Genomic DNA, 16,892 nt, shown 5'->3' on the forward strand with positions numbered 1-16,892 from the left:
AAAAACTCTTTATACTCTCAATATGATTTGATCATTTGAATCCATCTCTTTTCATTTTATAAATCTAGAACTTGTGACCAGTAAAATGTTGCTTAAGCTCCTCTTTAAAAACTAGTTTTTGGGAGTTCCTGTTATGGTACAGTGTGTTAAGAATCTGACTGCAGCAGCTTGGGTCACTGCAAAGGTGTGGGTTCAATCCCTGGCCCAGTGCAGTGGGTTGAAGGATCTGGTGTTGCTGTGGCTGTGATGCAGGTCACAGCTACAGCTTGGATTCAGTCTCTGGCCTGAGAAGTTCCGTATACCACAGGTGTGGCCCTAAAAAAAATTTTTGGTTAATTATGTTCTTTTAAAGACTTTAAAATTTCATTGCTATCTTATTAGCTCATATGTCCAAATCATTGGTTGCAGTAAATATTTCTGTTATAGTTAATATTTGCCATATAGCTTTAAGAATAGCCTCCAGTTTTCATTTGCAGAGTTAAGATGCAAGACTGTTTCCCCTACAAAACAGAAAGAAACTAAGTCCTCGTGAAATGTTACCTCTAGGATCCCAGCATGACTGATAAGAGAGAATGGAAACCTGTGCATTATGCAGCTTTTCACGGGCGACTTGGCTGTTTGCAACTTCTAGTTAAATGGGGGTGTAGCATCGAAGATGTGGACTGCAATGGAAACCTTCCAGGTAGGTATTTGAAAAAGCAAATATTTGGTCTTTTCTGTTAATGTAAACTTTTAAAATGTTGGGTCATGTTTAAGAAATTTAAGCTGTCATCATTCTAATAGCTCCTAAAAGGACTGAATAGGTTGGCATGAGCATTTATCTTGCATTGTGTTTGTTATGTACCCCCCTCGAGATTGTTTTTTGTTTTTGTTTTTTCCTGGGACCATATCAGCAAAGGAAAAATTGGCAAAGTTAAACTTGGATTTACACCCCCCTCCAGTTGTTTGCTTCATCTACTGTCCAGTGTTATTGTTTAACTTCATAGGTGTCTGTTCCACGGACTTCTTAAAAAAAAATAGTACAAATAGTGGACACTAGTGTATTTGATTTAATTTTCTCATTGCAGTTGTCTAGCTTGTGATCAACTAGATTGAGAAAGAGGATAGTCTCCTTCATGTCCTTTTTCTGGTTACTACCAACTTCCAAAGTTAATCACTACCCTCAATAATACACTAGTGTCTTTTTGTGTGCAGCTTCTTTTGATTTTTCAAAGTGGTCGTTAGCAATTTATACACCCACGAGCTGTGTATAAGGCTTTCAGTCACTCCTCTTTCTCATTAACTTTTTTTTTTTTTTTTTTTTCCGGGCTGTGCCTGTGGCCTATGGAAATAGTTCCCAGGCTAGGGGTTGAATCAGAGCTACAGCTGCCAGCCTACACTGCAGCCACAGTAATGGCAGATCTGAGCCACCTCTGTGACCCACACCACAGCTCACAGCAATGCCAGATCCTTAACCCACTGAGCAAGGCCAGGGATTGAACCCAAATCCTCATGGATACTAGTTGGGTTCATAACCCACTGAGCCACCTGTGGTCGGAAATCCCTCACTAACATTTGGTACTATTCGTTTTGTTAGTTTTAGTCATTCTTTTGAACATGCGGTCATATCATGTGGTTTTAATTTGCATTTTCCCTGATGACTAGAGATGTAGAACATTGTTTCATATACTTAATGGCTGTTGGGTTGTTTTCTTTTGTGAATTACCAGTTCAAAGCTTCTGCTTTTTTTTTTTACTGTCTATTTTTAAAAAAGTGAATTGTAAGGGTTCTTTATATATTCTAGTGATAAGCTCTTTGTCAGTTACATTTATGGCAAATATCTTTCCCACTTAAGTATCTTTTCCACTCTCTGCCTTGCCTTTTCATTCTTTAGAGATTTCTTTTAACAAATGGAAGTTTCAATTTTAATGTAGTCCAGTTTCATAATCTCTTCCTTTGTGGTTAGTGCTTTCTGGATCCTGTTAAAAAATCTTTCCCCACTCTGTCATCATGAAGACACTCTTTTATATTATCTTCTAGCAATTTTTATTATTTTACTAATCATTTAAATCTCCCAACCTCCTGCAGCTGACTTTTCTGTAACAAGGTTTGGGGCAATTACATTCTTTTTTAGTTCTTTATTGGATTTGCCTGATCACTTTTTAGTCTCTTACTGTCTGCTCATTGAAAAAAAAAATTCAACTCTTACTTCTTTAAACATATATAAATAGTTTGTAACCATGTGTAGTATATTTTTAATAGTGTAATGTAGAGGTTAAGAATAGCCTCAGGAGTTCCCATCGTGGTGCAGCAGAAATGAATCTGACTAGGATCCATGCGGTTGCAGGTTCAATCCCTGTCCATGCTCAGTGGGTTAAGGATCTGGTGTTGCCGTGAGCTGTGGTGTAGGTCGCAGACACGGCTCGGATCCTTCGTTACTGTGGCTGTAGTGTAGAATGGCAGCTGTAGCTACAATGGGCCCCCTAGCCAGGGAACCTCCATATGCCATGGGTGCAGCCCTAAAAAAAAAAAAAAAAAGGCGAAAAAAAAAAATGTAGCTCAGAGCTAAGACTGCTTATATTAAGACTTCTCTCTTAAAAATTATTAATTCAAAATGTATTTATTAAGCATCTGTGTATCAGTCTGTCTCCTAGATTCTGGGAATATCACTGCAAATAAAACAGAAAAAAGTCTCTACCTTTGTGTGGTGGTGAAGGGGAAGACAGACAGTAATAAAAGTTAATGAACAAAATACATTTATTAAATAGGGATATGTGTTTGGATTAAATAGCAAAAAAGAGTAGAATGTTATAGATATGAAGTTTAAAATAAGGTCATCAGGGAAGCCTTCACTAAAGAGGTGAAAGTTGAGTGAAGACCTGGAGTTGAGGAAGCAAGTCTTGTGGGTGTCTTGGGGGAAGAACGTTTCAGGAAGAGATAACAGCAAATGTAAAACTTCTGAGGCAGAAATGTGCCTGGTGTTTTTGAGTAACAGCAAGTCGTAACAGCAAGTCAGTGTGATCGGAACGGAAGTGAGGGGGTGAATAATAGCTGATGAGCTCAGAGACGTAACAGGAGCCATTGAAGGACTTCGAGCATGGGTGTGACTATGATCTAACTATATTTAAGAGCCCCATTGTGGCTATTATGTTTATAATACTAAATTGGAGTGAGGGCGTGGGCATGCACTGTCAGGCACTTGATGCAATAATTAGGCTACTGCTTGGTTGGGCCAGAGTAGAGGCGGCAAATATAGTGAGAAGTAATTGAGGTTCGTGTAGCTTTTAGAGATAGAGCCAATAAGACTCGTTGATTGATTAGAGGTGAGGAATGACAGAAATAGGAATTAAGGCTGGCTCCAGGGTTTTTGGCCCAGTCTTCATGGAAAGAAGAGTTTCCATTAACTGAGATGGGGAAAGCTGTGTAAGGAACCTGTATACAAAAAGGGTAAGGAGTTCAGTGGGTTTTGGGGTTTTTTTTTTGTGGTTCCCCCACCCCCATTTTCAGCCACACCCATGGCATATGGAAGTTCCTTGGACCAGGGATTGAATCTGGGCTGAATCTGTAACCTAAGCCACAGCTGCAGCTATATGAGATCCTTAACATTCTGTGCCAGGGAACCAGCAATGCCACAAAGGCAAGCCAGATCATTAACCTACTGCGCCAAAATGGAAAGTCCTTATTATTGTTATTATTTTTGGTCAAGTCCACGGCATGCAGAAGTTCCTGGGCCAGGGATCGAATCTGTGCCACAGCAGTGATCCAAGCCACAGTAGTAACAAGGCCAGATGCTTAACTGATAGGCCACCAGAGAACTCCAAGAGTCCAGTTTTTGATAAGGTAGTTTAGAAATGCCTATAGCTCATTTCAGTTTATATGGTGATTAGGCATATAGAGGAGTCTGAAGTTTCAGGAAGAGTTTTTAGTGGAAGGTTCAGCTGAGAAAGTGTGGAGTGGCCTGTGCTAGCAGCCTGCCTTTAGTTGGACATTGTGACTTGTTTCTCCTGAGTTGTACTGGTTGCTTGGGCACTGCCCACTTCTCCAGAGATAAGATTTGTGTATCAGTTGGGCTGTTTCCCAGTCACTTCTCAAGAGGTGTAAGGGCTCTCTTGTTCTTTGTAGTCGTTGCCTCTAAGCTTGTGATACCTTAGGGCCATTCCTGTTTTTTGCAGATTTTGGGTTATGGCCCTCAGTCAGTCTGATTCATTATATTTTCTTTCAGGGATTCCTTAACATTTCTTGTTTGTTCATGGTGTTCTTGTGTATTTTTCTCGTTCTTTATGGCTTTAAAATACAACTTTCCTGGAGTTTCCATTGTGGCTCAACAGTAACAAACACGGCTAGTTTCCATGAGGATGCGGGTTCAATCCTGGCATCACTTACTGGGTTAAGGATCCAGCATTGCTGTGAACTGTGGTGTAGGTCGCAGATGTATCTCGGATCCAGTGTGGCTGTGGATGTGGCCAGTGCCTCCAGCTCTGATTGGACCCAAAACCCCGGTAACTTGCATATGTGGCAGGATCAGCCTTAAAAAGTAAAAACAAAAAACCCAGCAACTTTCCTATTACTTTGAAGAATTTAAGAGGAGAAATAGATAGTGTGTGTGCTTAGTCGCAGTTTTGATCCAGTCTTCTTGTTGACAATAAAAATGTTTATGGAAAAGTGACAAAATACATATTGATAAAAATGACACCAGCCATATTTGCATAGTGACTATTTTGGTTTACTTCTTCCACTTTTCCCCCAAAATATAAAGATAAATCAGCCTATATGTCTATCGTCTGTCTTATATGGCAAACTTTTTTTTTTCATTGTAATTTTAAGCTACAAAATTGGTATTTCACTTTCCAAGAAAATGTTCTGGGGCCTGCTTTTTGGTGACCCTCACGTGGCCTTTCTACATTCATGGTAAGTATAAGTACTTAGCCATTTTATTTATTGCTGTGGTGTGACTGGAAGGCTACCTGAGTAAGGGCCTTAAGCTGGAAAAATGGTCTGTTAGCTCTGCATACAGTACATCCCTGTTATATGGGTTAGGGATAGGCATCTCCCTAAGAGGATCAGAATAAGTGTGTTATTTCTTTTTTCAAGTTATTTTATGGTCAAGTTGAAAATAAACTTATTTCTTTTTTGTCTCACCTATAGTTCACTTAGCAGCCATGGAAGGCCACCTTCACTGTTTTAAATTCCTCCTCAGTAGGATGAGCAGTGCCTCCCAAGCTTTAAAAGCCTTCAATGATAATGGAGAAAATGTGCTAGACCTGGCCCAGAGGTTCTTTAAGCAGAACATTTTACAGTTTATCCAGGGGGCTGAGTACGAAGGAAATGATCCGAAAGATCAGGAAAGTAAGTAATAAACCTAAAGTGTCTTAGCATTTAATAAGTAGAATAAATTGAAAAGGAAGAGAAGTTAGAAGGCAAATGCTATATTAAAACATGTTACATATCATTGTCCACACTTTCATCCAGATTTTCTTCTTTATATGAAATATTACAATCAGAAATAATATAGATACTAATGTAGTAAACACTCATCTATCACTGGACTTTTTTCTTGTCTTTTCCTTTTTTTTAGGACTGCACCCCACAGCATATGCAAGTCCCCAGGCTAGGGGTCCAAAAAGAACTGCAGATGCCAGCCTATGCCACAGCCATAGCAACTCGGGATCAGAGCCACATCTTTGATCTACATGGCAGCTCACAGTAGCGCTGGATCCTTAACACACTGAAAAACGCCAGGGATCACACCTGCATCCTCATGGATACTAGTTGGGTTCATTACTGCTGAGCTACAAAGGACTCCTCTACCACTGAACTTAAGAACAAAATATTATCGATACAGTTGAAGTTTCTTAGTTCTGTCACTCCCTTTTCTCCTTCCTCAGAGGTCTATAGATTTATAATTCCATTCTTTGGTTTTATAGTATACACACACATACACACACACTTGAAAAATATGTAGTACTATTTTGTGTATTTTAGAGTAAGAGACTAAACAGTTAAAACAAGAAATCGTAAAATTCAGCAACTTAAATAAGTTTATTTCATTTATATGGTACCCCATGTTTGAGAGTGACTGTTCTGTGCAGTCATTCAGGGACCTACTATGTTCGCAGCTAGCTCTCTTTAGTTGTTGCTGATTCTGCCAGAGATGGAGAGAGAATAAGAGTATAAGCCAGGATTTTCAATATCTAATTTGCATTCATCACCTTTTTTTTTTTTTTTTTTTTGCATGCATGCCCACTGTATGCTGAAGTTCCTGGGCCAGCAATCAAACCTGCACCATAGTTGCAATCTGAGCCACTGCAGTGATGACACCAGATCTTTAACCTGCTACTCCACACTCATGAATTTTGCTTACTTCCTTTTGGCAAGAATTTAGTCATATGGCCACACCAGGCTGCAAGGAAGACTGGGGAACTTAGTGCCTAGTTGAGAGGCCTCAGCTCAGCTGCAGCTCTCTTACTATTGAAGTAAAGGGATTGTAGCACACAACTAGTGGTCTTTGAAACTTCATTGAAGACTTTATAAAAATGGAGTTCCCATCGTGGCTCAGTGGTTAACAAATCAGACTAGGAACCATGAGGTTGAGGGTTCGATCCCTGGCCTTGCTCAGTGGGTTAAGGATCTGGTGTTGCCGTGAGCTATGGTGTAGGTTGCAGACACGGCTCGGATCTGGCGTTGCTGTGGCTCTGGTGTAGGCTGGTGGCTACAGCTTTGGCTAAACCCCTAGCCTGGAAACCTCCATATGCTGTGGGGAGCGGCCCTAGGAAAGGCAAAAAGACAAAAAAAAAAAAAAAAAAGACTTTATAAAAATGGCCTAAAACAGTATGTATCCCCCTTCTATACTTGGTTTTTTCACAAGATAGTATGCCTTTTGAGATTTATTAGATAGAAAGCTGTATCCTAGTTTTTCTGTTTGTGTAGTATTGCATTTTATAAAAAATATTATTCCTCCGTTCTCCAATTTGACATTTTGATTGTTTACAGTTTTCAGTATTACAGTCAATATGAAATGGATATTCTTGTATGTGTCCTTGTGTACATGTACAAGAGGTTCTTAAGAGAAGTGCTCCACTACCTTTTTCACACACAGCCCACGTAGAAAATGCTGTTTGTGTGCACACTGGGGTCGTTGATTGAAGCTTCTTGAGGTGCTGCCTCTTTTCTCTGAAGGTTAAGAGTTAAGAGCTCTGCCTTGGTAAATCGTTGAGAAACTACTTCAGTTTTTACTTGATGAGATGTGCCCGTCTTCAGCATCAAGTAGATATAAATGCTGCATTCTTCATGAAAGTGTTTGTAGAAATTTACGCTCTCATCAGCTGTGTTTGGTGAGAATTTAGAGAAACAATATTCAGTATTGTCAGACTTTCAAAATTTCTGAAGAGGTTTAATTTGTGTTTTGATTAACCCTAACCCTAACCTTTTGATTTACTAATGAGGGTGAACATTGTTTCATATTGGCTATTTAGTTGTCTCTTCTATCTGTAGAACTGTGTAGTCTTTTTTTTTTTTTTTGTCTTTTTGCCTTTTCTAGGGCTTCTCCCCACGGCATATGGAGGTTCCCAGGCTAGAGGTCTAATCGGAGCTGTAGCCACCGGCCTACACCAGAGCCACAGCAACGCGGGATCTGAGCCGCGTCTGCAACCTACACCACAGCTCATGGCAACACCGGATCCTTAACCCACTGAGCAAGGCCAGGGATTGGAACCCGCAACCTCATGGTTCCTAGTCAGATTCATTAACCACTGCGCCATGATGGGAACGCCTCTTTGTCCTTTTTTAAATAATTAGAGTTCTTTCATATTGTCTTATTATCAATCTTTATTAAATTTATCTGATACAGATATTTTCTCTCACACTATGGCTTGTTTTTTCACAAATGATATCCTTTAAAAAAAATCTAGGAAGCTCATGTGTGGTGCAGCAGGTTAGAGATTGGATGTTGCTGCAGCTGTGGCACAGGTCACAACTTAGCATAGGTTGGAACCCTGGTTTGAGAACTTCCACAGGCTGTGGGTGAGACCCCCCCCCAAAAAAAAGCTACTTTATTAAAGTATTGTTTACATACAGTAGAGTGTGTTTATTTAAATTATGCAGTTCAATGAGTTTTGATATGTCATGAACCCACCACCACAGTCAAATACAGAACACTTCCATCACTTGGGTTTTTCATACCCCCTTGCAGATCGTCCTTCCTTTCATCCTGGACCCACACACCCACTGATTTCTTTTCTATCACTGTATGTTAATTTGAACTTTCTAATGGAACTCGATTCATTCGTGTTATATATATCAATAGTTCACTCCTTTTTTTTTGTTTGTTTTAGGGCTGCACTCGCAGCATATGGCAGTTTCCAGGCTAGGGGTTGAGTTGGAGTTGTAGCTGGGGGCCTACGCCACAGCCGAAGTAACATGGGATCCAAGCCATGTCTGTGAGCTACTCCACAACTCACAGTAATGCTGGATCCTTAACCAACTCAGCGAGGCCAGGGATTGAACCTGCATCATCATGGATGTGAGTCAGATTTGTTTCCACTGAGCCACAACAGGAACTCCGATAGTTCATTCCTTTTTATTGCTGAATAATAATCCTTTGTGTGGATTTTGTTTATACATCCTGTCTTATTGATGTCTGTTTATTTGCCAGTACTACACAGTTTTGATTATCGTAGCTTCATGCTAAGACTTACAGTCAGATAGTTTTTTTTTTTTTAATTATAGTTGATTTAGGAGTTGCCATTGTGGCTCAGTGGATTAAGAACCTGACATATATCCACGAGGATGCAAGTTCAATCCTTGGTCTTGCTCAGTGAGTTAAAGATCCAGCATTGCCAACAGCTGCGGCATAAATCACAGATGTGGCACAGATCCCACGTTGCAGTGGCTGTGGTGTTGGCAGCTGTAGCTCTGATTCAACCCTTAGCCTAGGAACTTCATAAGCCACAAGTGTGGGCCTGAAAAAGCAAAAAAAAAAAAAAAAAAAAAGGCAAAAATTAGTTGATTTACGACACAGTGCTAGTTTCTGCTGTACAGCAAAGTGACCTAGTCATGCGTGTGTGTGTGTGTGTATGCATACACATTCCTTTTCTTATGTTATCTTCTATCGTAGTCTGTCACAAAGACTGGATATAGGTTCCTGTGCTATACAGTAGGACCTCATTGCTTGTCCATTCTAAATATAATAGTTTGTATCTACTAACCCAGAACTCCCAGTCCATCCCGTTCCCTCCCCCATGGGCAACCACAATTACGTTCTCTATGTCTGTGAGACTTTTAAGTGGTAGATAGGTTCATTTGTGCCAAATTTTAGATTCCACATGTAAAGTGATATCATGTGGTATTTGTCCTTCTCTTTCTGACTTACTTCACCTAAGAGAATCTCTATTGCATCCATATCGTTGAGAATGGCATTATTTTGTTCTTTAATATGGCTGAGTAGTATTCCATTGTACATATGTACCACATCTTAATCCATTCATCTGTAGATGGACATTTAGGTTGTTTGTATGTCTTGGCTATTGAGAGTAGTGCTGCAGTGAACATAGAGGTGCATGTATCTTTTTGAATTATGGTTTTGTCCAGATATATACCCAGGAATGGGATTGCTGGATCATATGGTAATTCTATATTTAGTTTTCTGATGAATTTCCATTACTATTTTCCATAGTGGTTGTGACCAATTTACATTTCCACCACTTGTATAGGAGGATTCCCTTTTCACCACACCCTCTCCAGCATTTGTTATTTGTAGACTTATTAATGATGGCCATTCTGACGGTATGAGTAATACCTCATTTTAGTCTTTCACCTCTGTGGTGAGGTTTATTCTTAGGTATTTTTTAAAGTGTTATTTGAAAAGGTATTTTTTTTAGTAAGTTGATTTACAATGTTCTGTCAATTTATGCTTTTCTTCCACCCACCCTCCCTCCCCCCATCCCCCCATCCCTCCCTTTCTTCCTTTTTGGCTTTTTAGGGCTGCACCCATGGCATATAAGAAGTTCTGAGGAACTTTAATACTGTTTTCCATAGTAGTTGTGCCAAATTATATTCCCACCAGCAATGTAGGAGGCTACCCTTTTCTCCATACCCTCTCCATCATTTGTTGTTTGTGGACTTACTAATGATGGCCATTCTGACAGGCATGAGGTGGTACCTCATTGTAGTTTCGATTTGCATTTCTCTAATAATTTGTGTGTTGAGTAGTTTTCATATGCCTGTTGGCCATCCATATGTCTTTGTCTATTCAGGTCTTTTGCCCATTTTTCAATTGGGTTATTGGCTTTTCTTGTCAGATTATATGAGTCATTTATATATTTTGGAGATTAAGGCCTTGTCAGTGCATTGTTTGTGACTATTTTCTCCCATTCTATAGGTTGTTTTCTCCCATTCTGTAGGTTGTCTTTTTTTTTAATGCTTTCCTTTGTTGTGCAAAAGCTTATCAATTTGATTAGGTCCCCTTGGTTCATTCTTGCTTTTATTTCTGTACTCTGGAAGACTGACCTAAAAAAACATTTGTAAGGTTGATATCAGAGGATGTTTTGCCTGTGTTCTCTTCTAGGAGCTTGATGGTGTCTTGTCTTACATTTAAGTCTTTAAGCCATTTTGAGTTTATTTTTGTGCATGGTGTGAGGGTGTGTTCCGGTTTCATTGATTCACATGCAGCTGTCCAGTTTTCCCAGCACCACTTGCTGTAAAGACTATCTTTTCCCCCTTTTATATTCTTGCCTCCTTTGTCAAAGATTAATTGACCGTATGTGTCTGGGTTTATTTCTGGGTTTTCTATTCTGTTCCATTGGTCTGTATGTCTGTTTTGGAACCAATACCACACTGTCTTGTTTACTGTGGCTTTGTAGTATTTCTTGAAGTCTGGGAGAGTTATGCCTCCTGCTTGGTTTTTGTTCCTCAGGATTGCTTTGGCAATTCTGGGTCTTTTGGGGTTCCATGTAAATTTGGATTGCTTGTTGTAGTTCTGTGCAAAATGTCCTGGGTAATTTGATAGGGATTGCATTAAATCTGTAGATGGCTTTGGATAGGATGGCCATTTTTACGCTATTAATTCTAACTCAGGAGCATGGACTATCTTTCCATTTCTTTGAGTCCTCTTTAATTTCCTTGATTAATGCTGTATAGTTCTCAGCATGTTAAGTCTTTTGCCTCCTTGGTCAGGTTTATTCGCAGTATTTGATTTTTGGGGTACGATTTTAAAAGGGATTGTATTTTTGTATTCCTTTTCTAGTATTTCCATTGTTAGTATACAGAAATGCGACTGATTTCTGAATGTTAATCTTATATCCTGTTACTTTGCTGAATTTGTTGATCAGTTCAAGTAGTTTTTGGGTTGAGTCCTTAGGGTTTTCTATATATAGTATTATGTCATCTGCACGCAGTGACAATTTTACCTCTTCTCTTCCAATTTGGATATGTTTTATTTCTTTTGTTTTTTGGATTGCTGTGGCTAGGACTTCCAGTACTTTGTTGAATAAAAGTGGTGAGAGTGGGTATCCCTGTCTTGTTGCAGATTTTAGTGGGAAGGCTTTCAGCTTTTCTCCATTGAGTATTGTATTTGCTGTGGGTTAGTCATAAATGGCTTTTATTATGTTAAGGTATGTTCCCATTTTGGTAAGAGTTTTCTTCGTGAATGGATGCTGGACTTTGTTAAATGCTTTTTCTGCATCTTTTGAGATGATCATGTGATTTTTTGACTTTTCCTTTGTTCATGTAGAGTATGATGTTGATGGATTTGCATATGTTGAACCATCCTTGTGAATCTGGGATGAATCCCACTTGGTCGTGATGTATGATCTTTTTTTATATGTTGTTGGATTTGGTTTGCTAAAATTTTGTTGAGAATTTTTGCGTCTATATTCATTAAAGATATTGGCCTATAGTTTTCATTTTTGGTAGTAGCTTTGTCTGACTTTGGTATTAGGGTGATGGTGGCGTCATAGAATAGAATGTCTTTGGGAGTGTTCCTTCTTCTTCAACCTTTTGGAAAAGTTTAAGAAGGATGGGTATAAGTTCCTCTTTGTATGTTTGGTAGAATTCGCCTGTGAAGCCATCTGGTCCTGGACTTTTATTTGTAGGGAGTGTTTTTCTAGTGGTCAGTCTGTTCAGTCAATCTATTTCTCCTTGTTTCAGTTTTGGCAGGCTGTAAGTCTCTAGAAAGTTGTCCATTTCTTCTAGGTTGTCAAATTTGTTGGCATATAATTGTTCATAGTATTCTCTTATGGTTTGTATTTCTGCAGTATCCATTGAGATTTCTCCTTTTTAATTTCTTACTTTGTTTATTTGGTTTTTTCTTTCCTCTTCTTGGTGAATCTGGCTAGAGGTTTGTCAATTTGGTTTACCTTTTCAAAGAACCAGCTCTTGGTTTTATTGATTTTTTTTTCTATTGTTTTTTGAATCTCTATTTTATTGATTTCCTCTCTGATCTTTAGGATTTCCTTCTTTCTATTGACTTTAGGTTTTGTTTGTTCTTTTTCTAATTCATTTAGGAGGTGGGTCAAGTTGTTGATTTGAGATTTTTCTTCTTTTCTTTTTTTCGAGGAAGACCTGTATTGCCATGAATTTCCCTCTAAGCAGTGCTTTTGTGGCATCCCATAGATTTCTAGTGGCTGTGTCTTCATTATCATTTGTCTCAAGGTATTTTTAAATTTCCCTCTTGATTTCCTCATTGACACATTGGTGTTTTAGTAGCATAATGTTTAGTCTCCATGTAGTCAGTTTTTTTCTCATTTCTTTTCCTGAGGTTGATTTCTAGTTTCATGCCATTGTGGTCAGAGAAGATCCTCAAAATAATTTCTATATTCTTAAATTTGTTGAGGTTAGCTTTGTTCACCAGTATGTGGTCAATCCTTGAGAATGTTCCATGTGCACTTGAAAAGAATGCATGTTGTAATTTTTTTGGATGTAATGTCCTGAAAATGTCAACTAAGTCTAAGTATTCTATTGCATCATTTAGGATCTCTGTTGCCTGTTGATTTTCTTTGTAGATGATATGCCCATTGATGTGAGTGGAGTGTTAAAGATTCCTACTGTTATTGTATTCCCATCAATTGTTCCTTTTATGTCTGTTAGTATTTGTTGTATGTATTTGGCTGCTCCTATATTGGGGCATATATATTGATACTGTAATATCCTCTTCTCTAATGGTTCCTTTTACCTTTATATAGTGTCCTTCTTTGTCTTTTTTTATGGCCTTCTCTTTAAAGTCTATTTTGTCTGGTATAAGTATTGCAACTCCTGCTTTCCTGTCTTGTCCATTGGCATGAAATATCTTTTCCCATCCCCTCACTTTCAGTCTATATGTATCCTTTGCCCTAAGGTGAGTTTCTTGTAGCCAGCATATTATAGGCTTTTACTTTTTTATCCCATCTGCCACCTGTGTCTTTTGATTGGAACATTCAGTCAATTGACATTTAAAGTAATTATTGATAAATATGTATTTATTGCCATTTTAAACCTTGTTTTCCCGTTGATTGTATGTTTTTCCTTTGTTCCTTTCTTTTTTTGGTTGGTTGATTTCCTTTTATTTTATGCTTGTGTCCTTTTAGTTTTTGTGAATGTAATGTTTGGTTTTGATTTGTGGTTGTCTTGTTTTTCAAGTATGGTAACCCTTTCCTGTATGTGCTTGCTTTAGCCTGGTAGTCATATAGGCTCAAACATAATATAAAAAAAATTATAGATATTCTTACTTTCTTTTCCAACATTCTATGATTTTGAAGTCCTTTTTCAGCCTCTTCATGTGTGTCCTTTTGCTGTTCCTTATGCTTATCATCACTTTTTACAGTAGGTTTTTTTTTTAATAAATCTGTATATTGGCTTATTTAAGTGATTTTTTTTTCCAATTTTGATTTCCTCCATTCTGTTTCTTCTTTTTTATTTAGAGAAGCAATTTCAGGAGTTCTTTTAGAATGTGTTTAGTATTGCTGTACTCCTTTAGTTTTTGTTTGTTGGAGAAATTCTTTATTTTTCTTGCCATTTTAAATGATATTCTTGCTGCGTAGAGTATCCAGGCTGCACATTTTTCCCTCTTAGAACTTTTAATATATCTCGCCACTCTCTTCTGGCCTCTAGTGTTTCTGTAGAGAAATCAGCTGATAGTCTTATAGAGGTTCCCTTATAATTAACGCTTTGTTTTTCTCTTGCTGCCTTTAGAATCCTCTCTTTATCTTTAACTCTTGCCATTTTTATTATAATATGTCTTGGTGTGGGTCTCTTTGGGTTCAACTTGTTTGGGGCCCTCTGTGCTTACTATATCTTGGTAACTGTTTCCTTTAGATTTGGAATGTTTTGAGACCTAATTTCTTCTAATATATTTTCAATCTCCTTTTCTTTTTCTTCTCCTCCTGGAATTCCTATTATGTGTAGATTGGCCCACTTTATATTATTCCATAGATCCCTTACATTGTTTCATGTTTTTTCATTTGGTTTTCTGTCTGCTGTCCTGATTGGGTGATTTCCATTATTGTATCTTGAAGTCACTGATTCCTCTGCATTATTCATTCTGCTGTTGAGTGTCTTTAACTGAATTTGTGTCTCTGTAAATGACTATTCTCATTTTTCTTGGCTCCTCCTTATATTTCATATATGCATATTATCTGCATTACTGTTTATATGTGCTCTTAATTCCTTCATGTTCACCCTTAATTGCTTCAGTATTTTCCCTATCTCCTTTTTGAACTCAGTGTCTATTTGACTGCAGAGGCCTATTTCATTGTTGGTTCAGCTGAATTCTCCCTTAACTGGGAATTGTTCCTGAGCTTCTTCATTTAGCTTATGTTTTTATTTTTCTGTGAGTTTAGGGAACCCAACTACTGTAGTCTTGGAGGGCTATTTCTATGCAAGAGCACCTGTTTGTATTTTGGGGAGGTTACTACTTATTTTTGGCATGGGAGTTTAGATATTTGCTGTCTCTTTCTTCAGTGTGAGCAGGCTGTTATCCCCTTGATAGGGTACTCAGTGTGTTTCCAGGGAAGAGGAGGCAGTGGACAGGGCTAGTAGTCAGTGCCTGGTTGCTGGGCTCTTGACAGTAGCAAGGACCTGCAGGAAGGTGGTTTAGGCTACTCCTAGTTGCAGGCCCTGGGAAGTGGTAATGGGCCTCAGGCAGATTTAAGTTTTGCCTAGAACATTTGGCAGTGGCATTGATAGGGTGTGTGAGTTCCCAGGGGAGTGAGAGCAACAACAGGTGATGTTCTGTTGCAGTGCCCTCCTCTGTGGTGCCCTCTGAGATGATTGGGGCCACAAGTGGTGCCTGTTCACGGACCCCTAGTGGTGGTGGGCCGTGCCCGCTTCTGGTGTCAGAGATAACTGTGGTGGTTTGCCCCTGCCACCTGTAGACCATGAAAGAAGCACCCCATCCTGCTTAGCTCACACAGGAGGTGCTGCACAGGCTGCTTCTAGTTGTAGGGTCCTGGGAAGTGACAGTGATCTGACATGTGTAGGAAGTGCCCAGAGTGTTTGGCAGTGGCAGCAGCAGGGCAGGTGTGTTCCCAGGGGAGTGAGATCAACAAAGGATGGTGCTCGGTTGCAGTGCCCTATTTTTTGCTGACCTCTGAGATGACTGGGGCCGCAGGTGGAGCCTGTTCACAGAGACCTGGTAGTAATGGGCCACACCCTGCTCTGGTTTCTGAGATGACTGTTGTGGTTTGTCTTTGCTGTCTGTGGATCATGCAAGAAGCACTGTGTTGTGCTTAGCCCCCTGCTGCCCTTAGCCCATACAAGAGGTATCCTGGCACCTATAGCCTGCACAAGAGGTGCCTGGTCTGTAGCCAAGCAAGCGGTGTCTTTCCACCCTTAGCCTGCGCCAGAGGTGCCCCATCCTCTGAGAGCCTGCATGTGTGCAAGGAAAGAGGTTCCTATGGTGATCTGCCCATCCTCCTATTGCCCTCCCCAACAATGGCACCTTACTTCTCCTCCATAGGACATGGGCTCAGACCTCCTCCTGGATTCCCACGGCTGTAGTGTTTGGCTCCCCAGCCCATGGCACACTGCTCCCTAGCCCCTCAGGCTTTCTTCACGCAGTTCTGCAACCCTAGTCCTCTCCCTGGAACTGACCTCTGGAGCCTGAGTCTCAGCACCCAGTCCTTGCCTAAACAACTCAGGCTGTGGTGTCTGGGGGCTGTGGTGCAGATGATCTGTGCAGCTTTCACTTTGCTTTGCTGCTGCACTTTTTTCAGTGACTTTGAGGTCCGTCCATCTTGGCTGATCTCGCTGTTGGTAAGGTGACTTCCTAGGGTATGGGTTCCTTTTCTCTATAATAGCTCCCCTCTCAGGAGTGCTTGTCCTGTCCTATTTCCTTTTCTCTCTCTACATGTCTGTCTTTTTTTTTTTTCTTTTGATCTACCCAGTTATGTGAAGGGTTTCTTGCCTTTTTTAAAAAAATGATTTTTATTTTTTCCATTATAGCTGGTTTACAGTGTTCTGTCAGTTTTCTGCAGTATGACAAAGAGACCCAGTCACACATACATATATGTACATTCTTTTTCTCACATTATCCTCCATCACGCTTCATCACGTGACTAGATATAGTTCCCAGTGCTATACAGCAGGATCTCATTGCTTATCCATTCCAAAGGCAATAGTTTGCATCTGTTAACCCCAAATTCCCAATCCATCCCTGACCCTCCCCCTTGGCAACTACAAGTCTGTTCTCCATGTCCATGATTTTTTTTTTCTTGCAGTTAATTTTTAATGTACTTGGAGAAACAGCAGTGTTCTAGCTAAAAGCCTGTGTTTTGTGTGACAAGTGTATATCGTCTCAACAACTCTTTGAATCCCTTTCCTTTTTATTTTTTTAATAATGGTTTTTATTTTTTCCATTATAGCTGGTTTACAGTGTTCTGTCAATTTTCTACTGTACAGGAGCATGATAATGTGAGAAAAAAGAATGTATACATGCATGATTTTCT

General features: G+C 39.5%; 1 protein-coding gene across 10 annotated transcripts in view; it reads left to right on the top strand.

Moving 5' to 3' along the window:
- The window catches only part of ANKRD42 (ankyrin repeat domain 42), an 82,655-nt gene that overhangs the window by 16,476 nt on the left and 49,287 nt on the right, over positions 1 to 16,892 (top strand). For 4 of the 10 annotated variants that reach the window (XR_002335560.1, XM_021062580.1, XM_021062581.1 and 1 more), the window contains exons 5-6: positions 547 to 682; positions 5,125 to 5,325. Coding sequence is in view for 9 of the 10 variants with exons in the window: in XM_021062580.1 (XP_020918239.1) it covers positions 547 to 682; positions 5,125 to 5,325 (337 nt within the window). In the remaining variant the exon portion in view is untranslated. Of the gene's footprint in view, positions 1 to 546; positions 683 to 4,803; positions 4,888 to 5,124; positions 5,326 to 16,892 lie in introns of all 10 variants that reach the window. The other 6 variants (XM_021062579.1, XM_013979196.2, XM_013979195.2 and 3 more) reach the window with 2 other exon arrangements.

This window comes from Sus scrofa, chromosome 9 (assembly GCF_000003025.6).
Source record: "Sus scrofa isolate TJ Tabasco breed Duroc chromosome 9, Sscrofa11.1, whole genome shotgun sequence".
NCBI lineage: Eukaryota > Metazoa > Chordata > Mammalia > Artiodactyla > Suidae > Sus > Sus scrofa.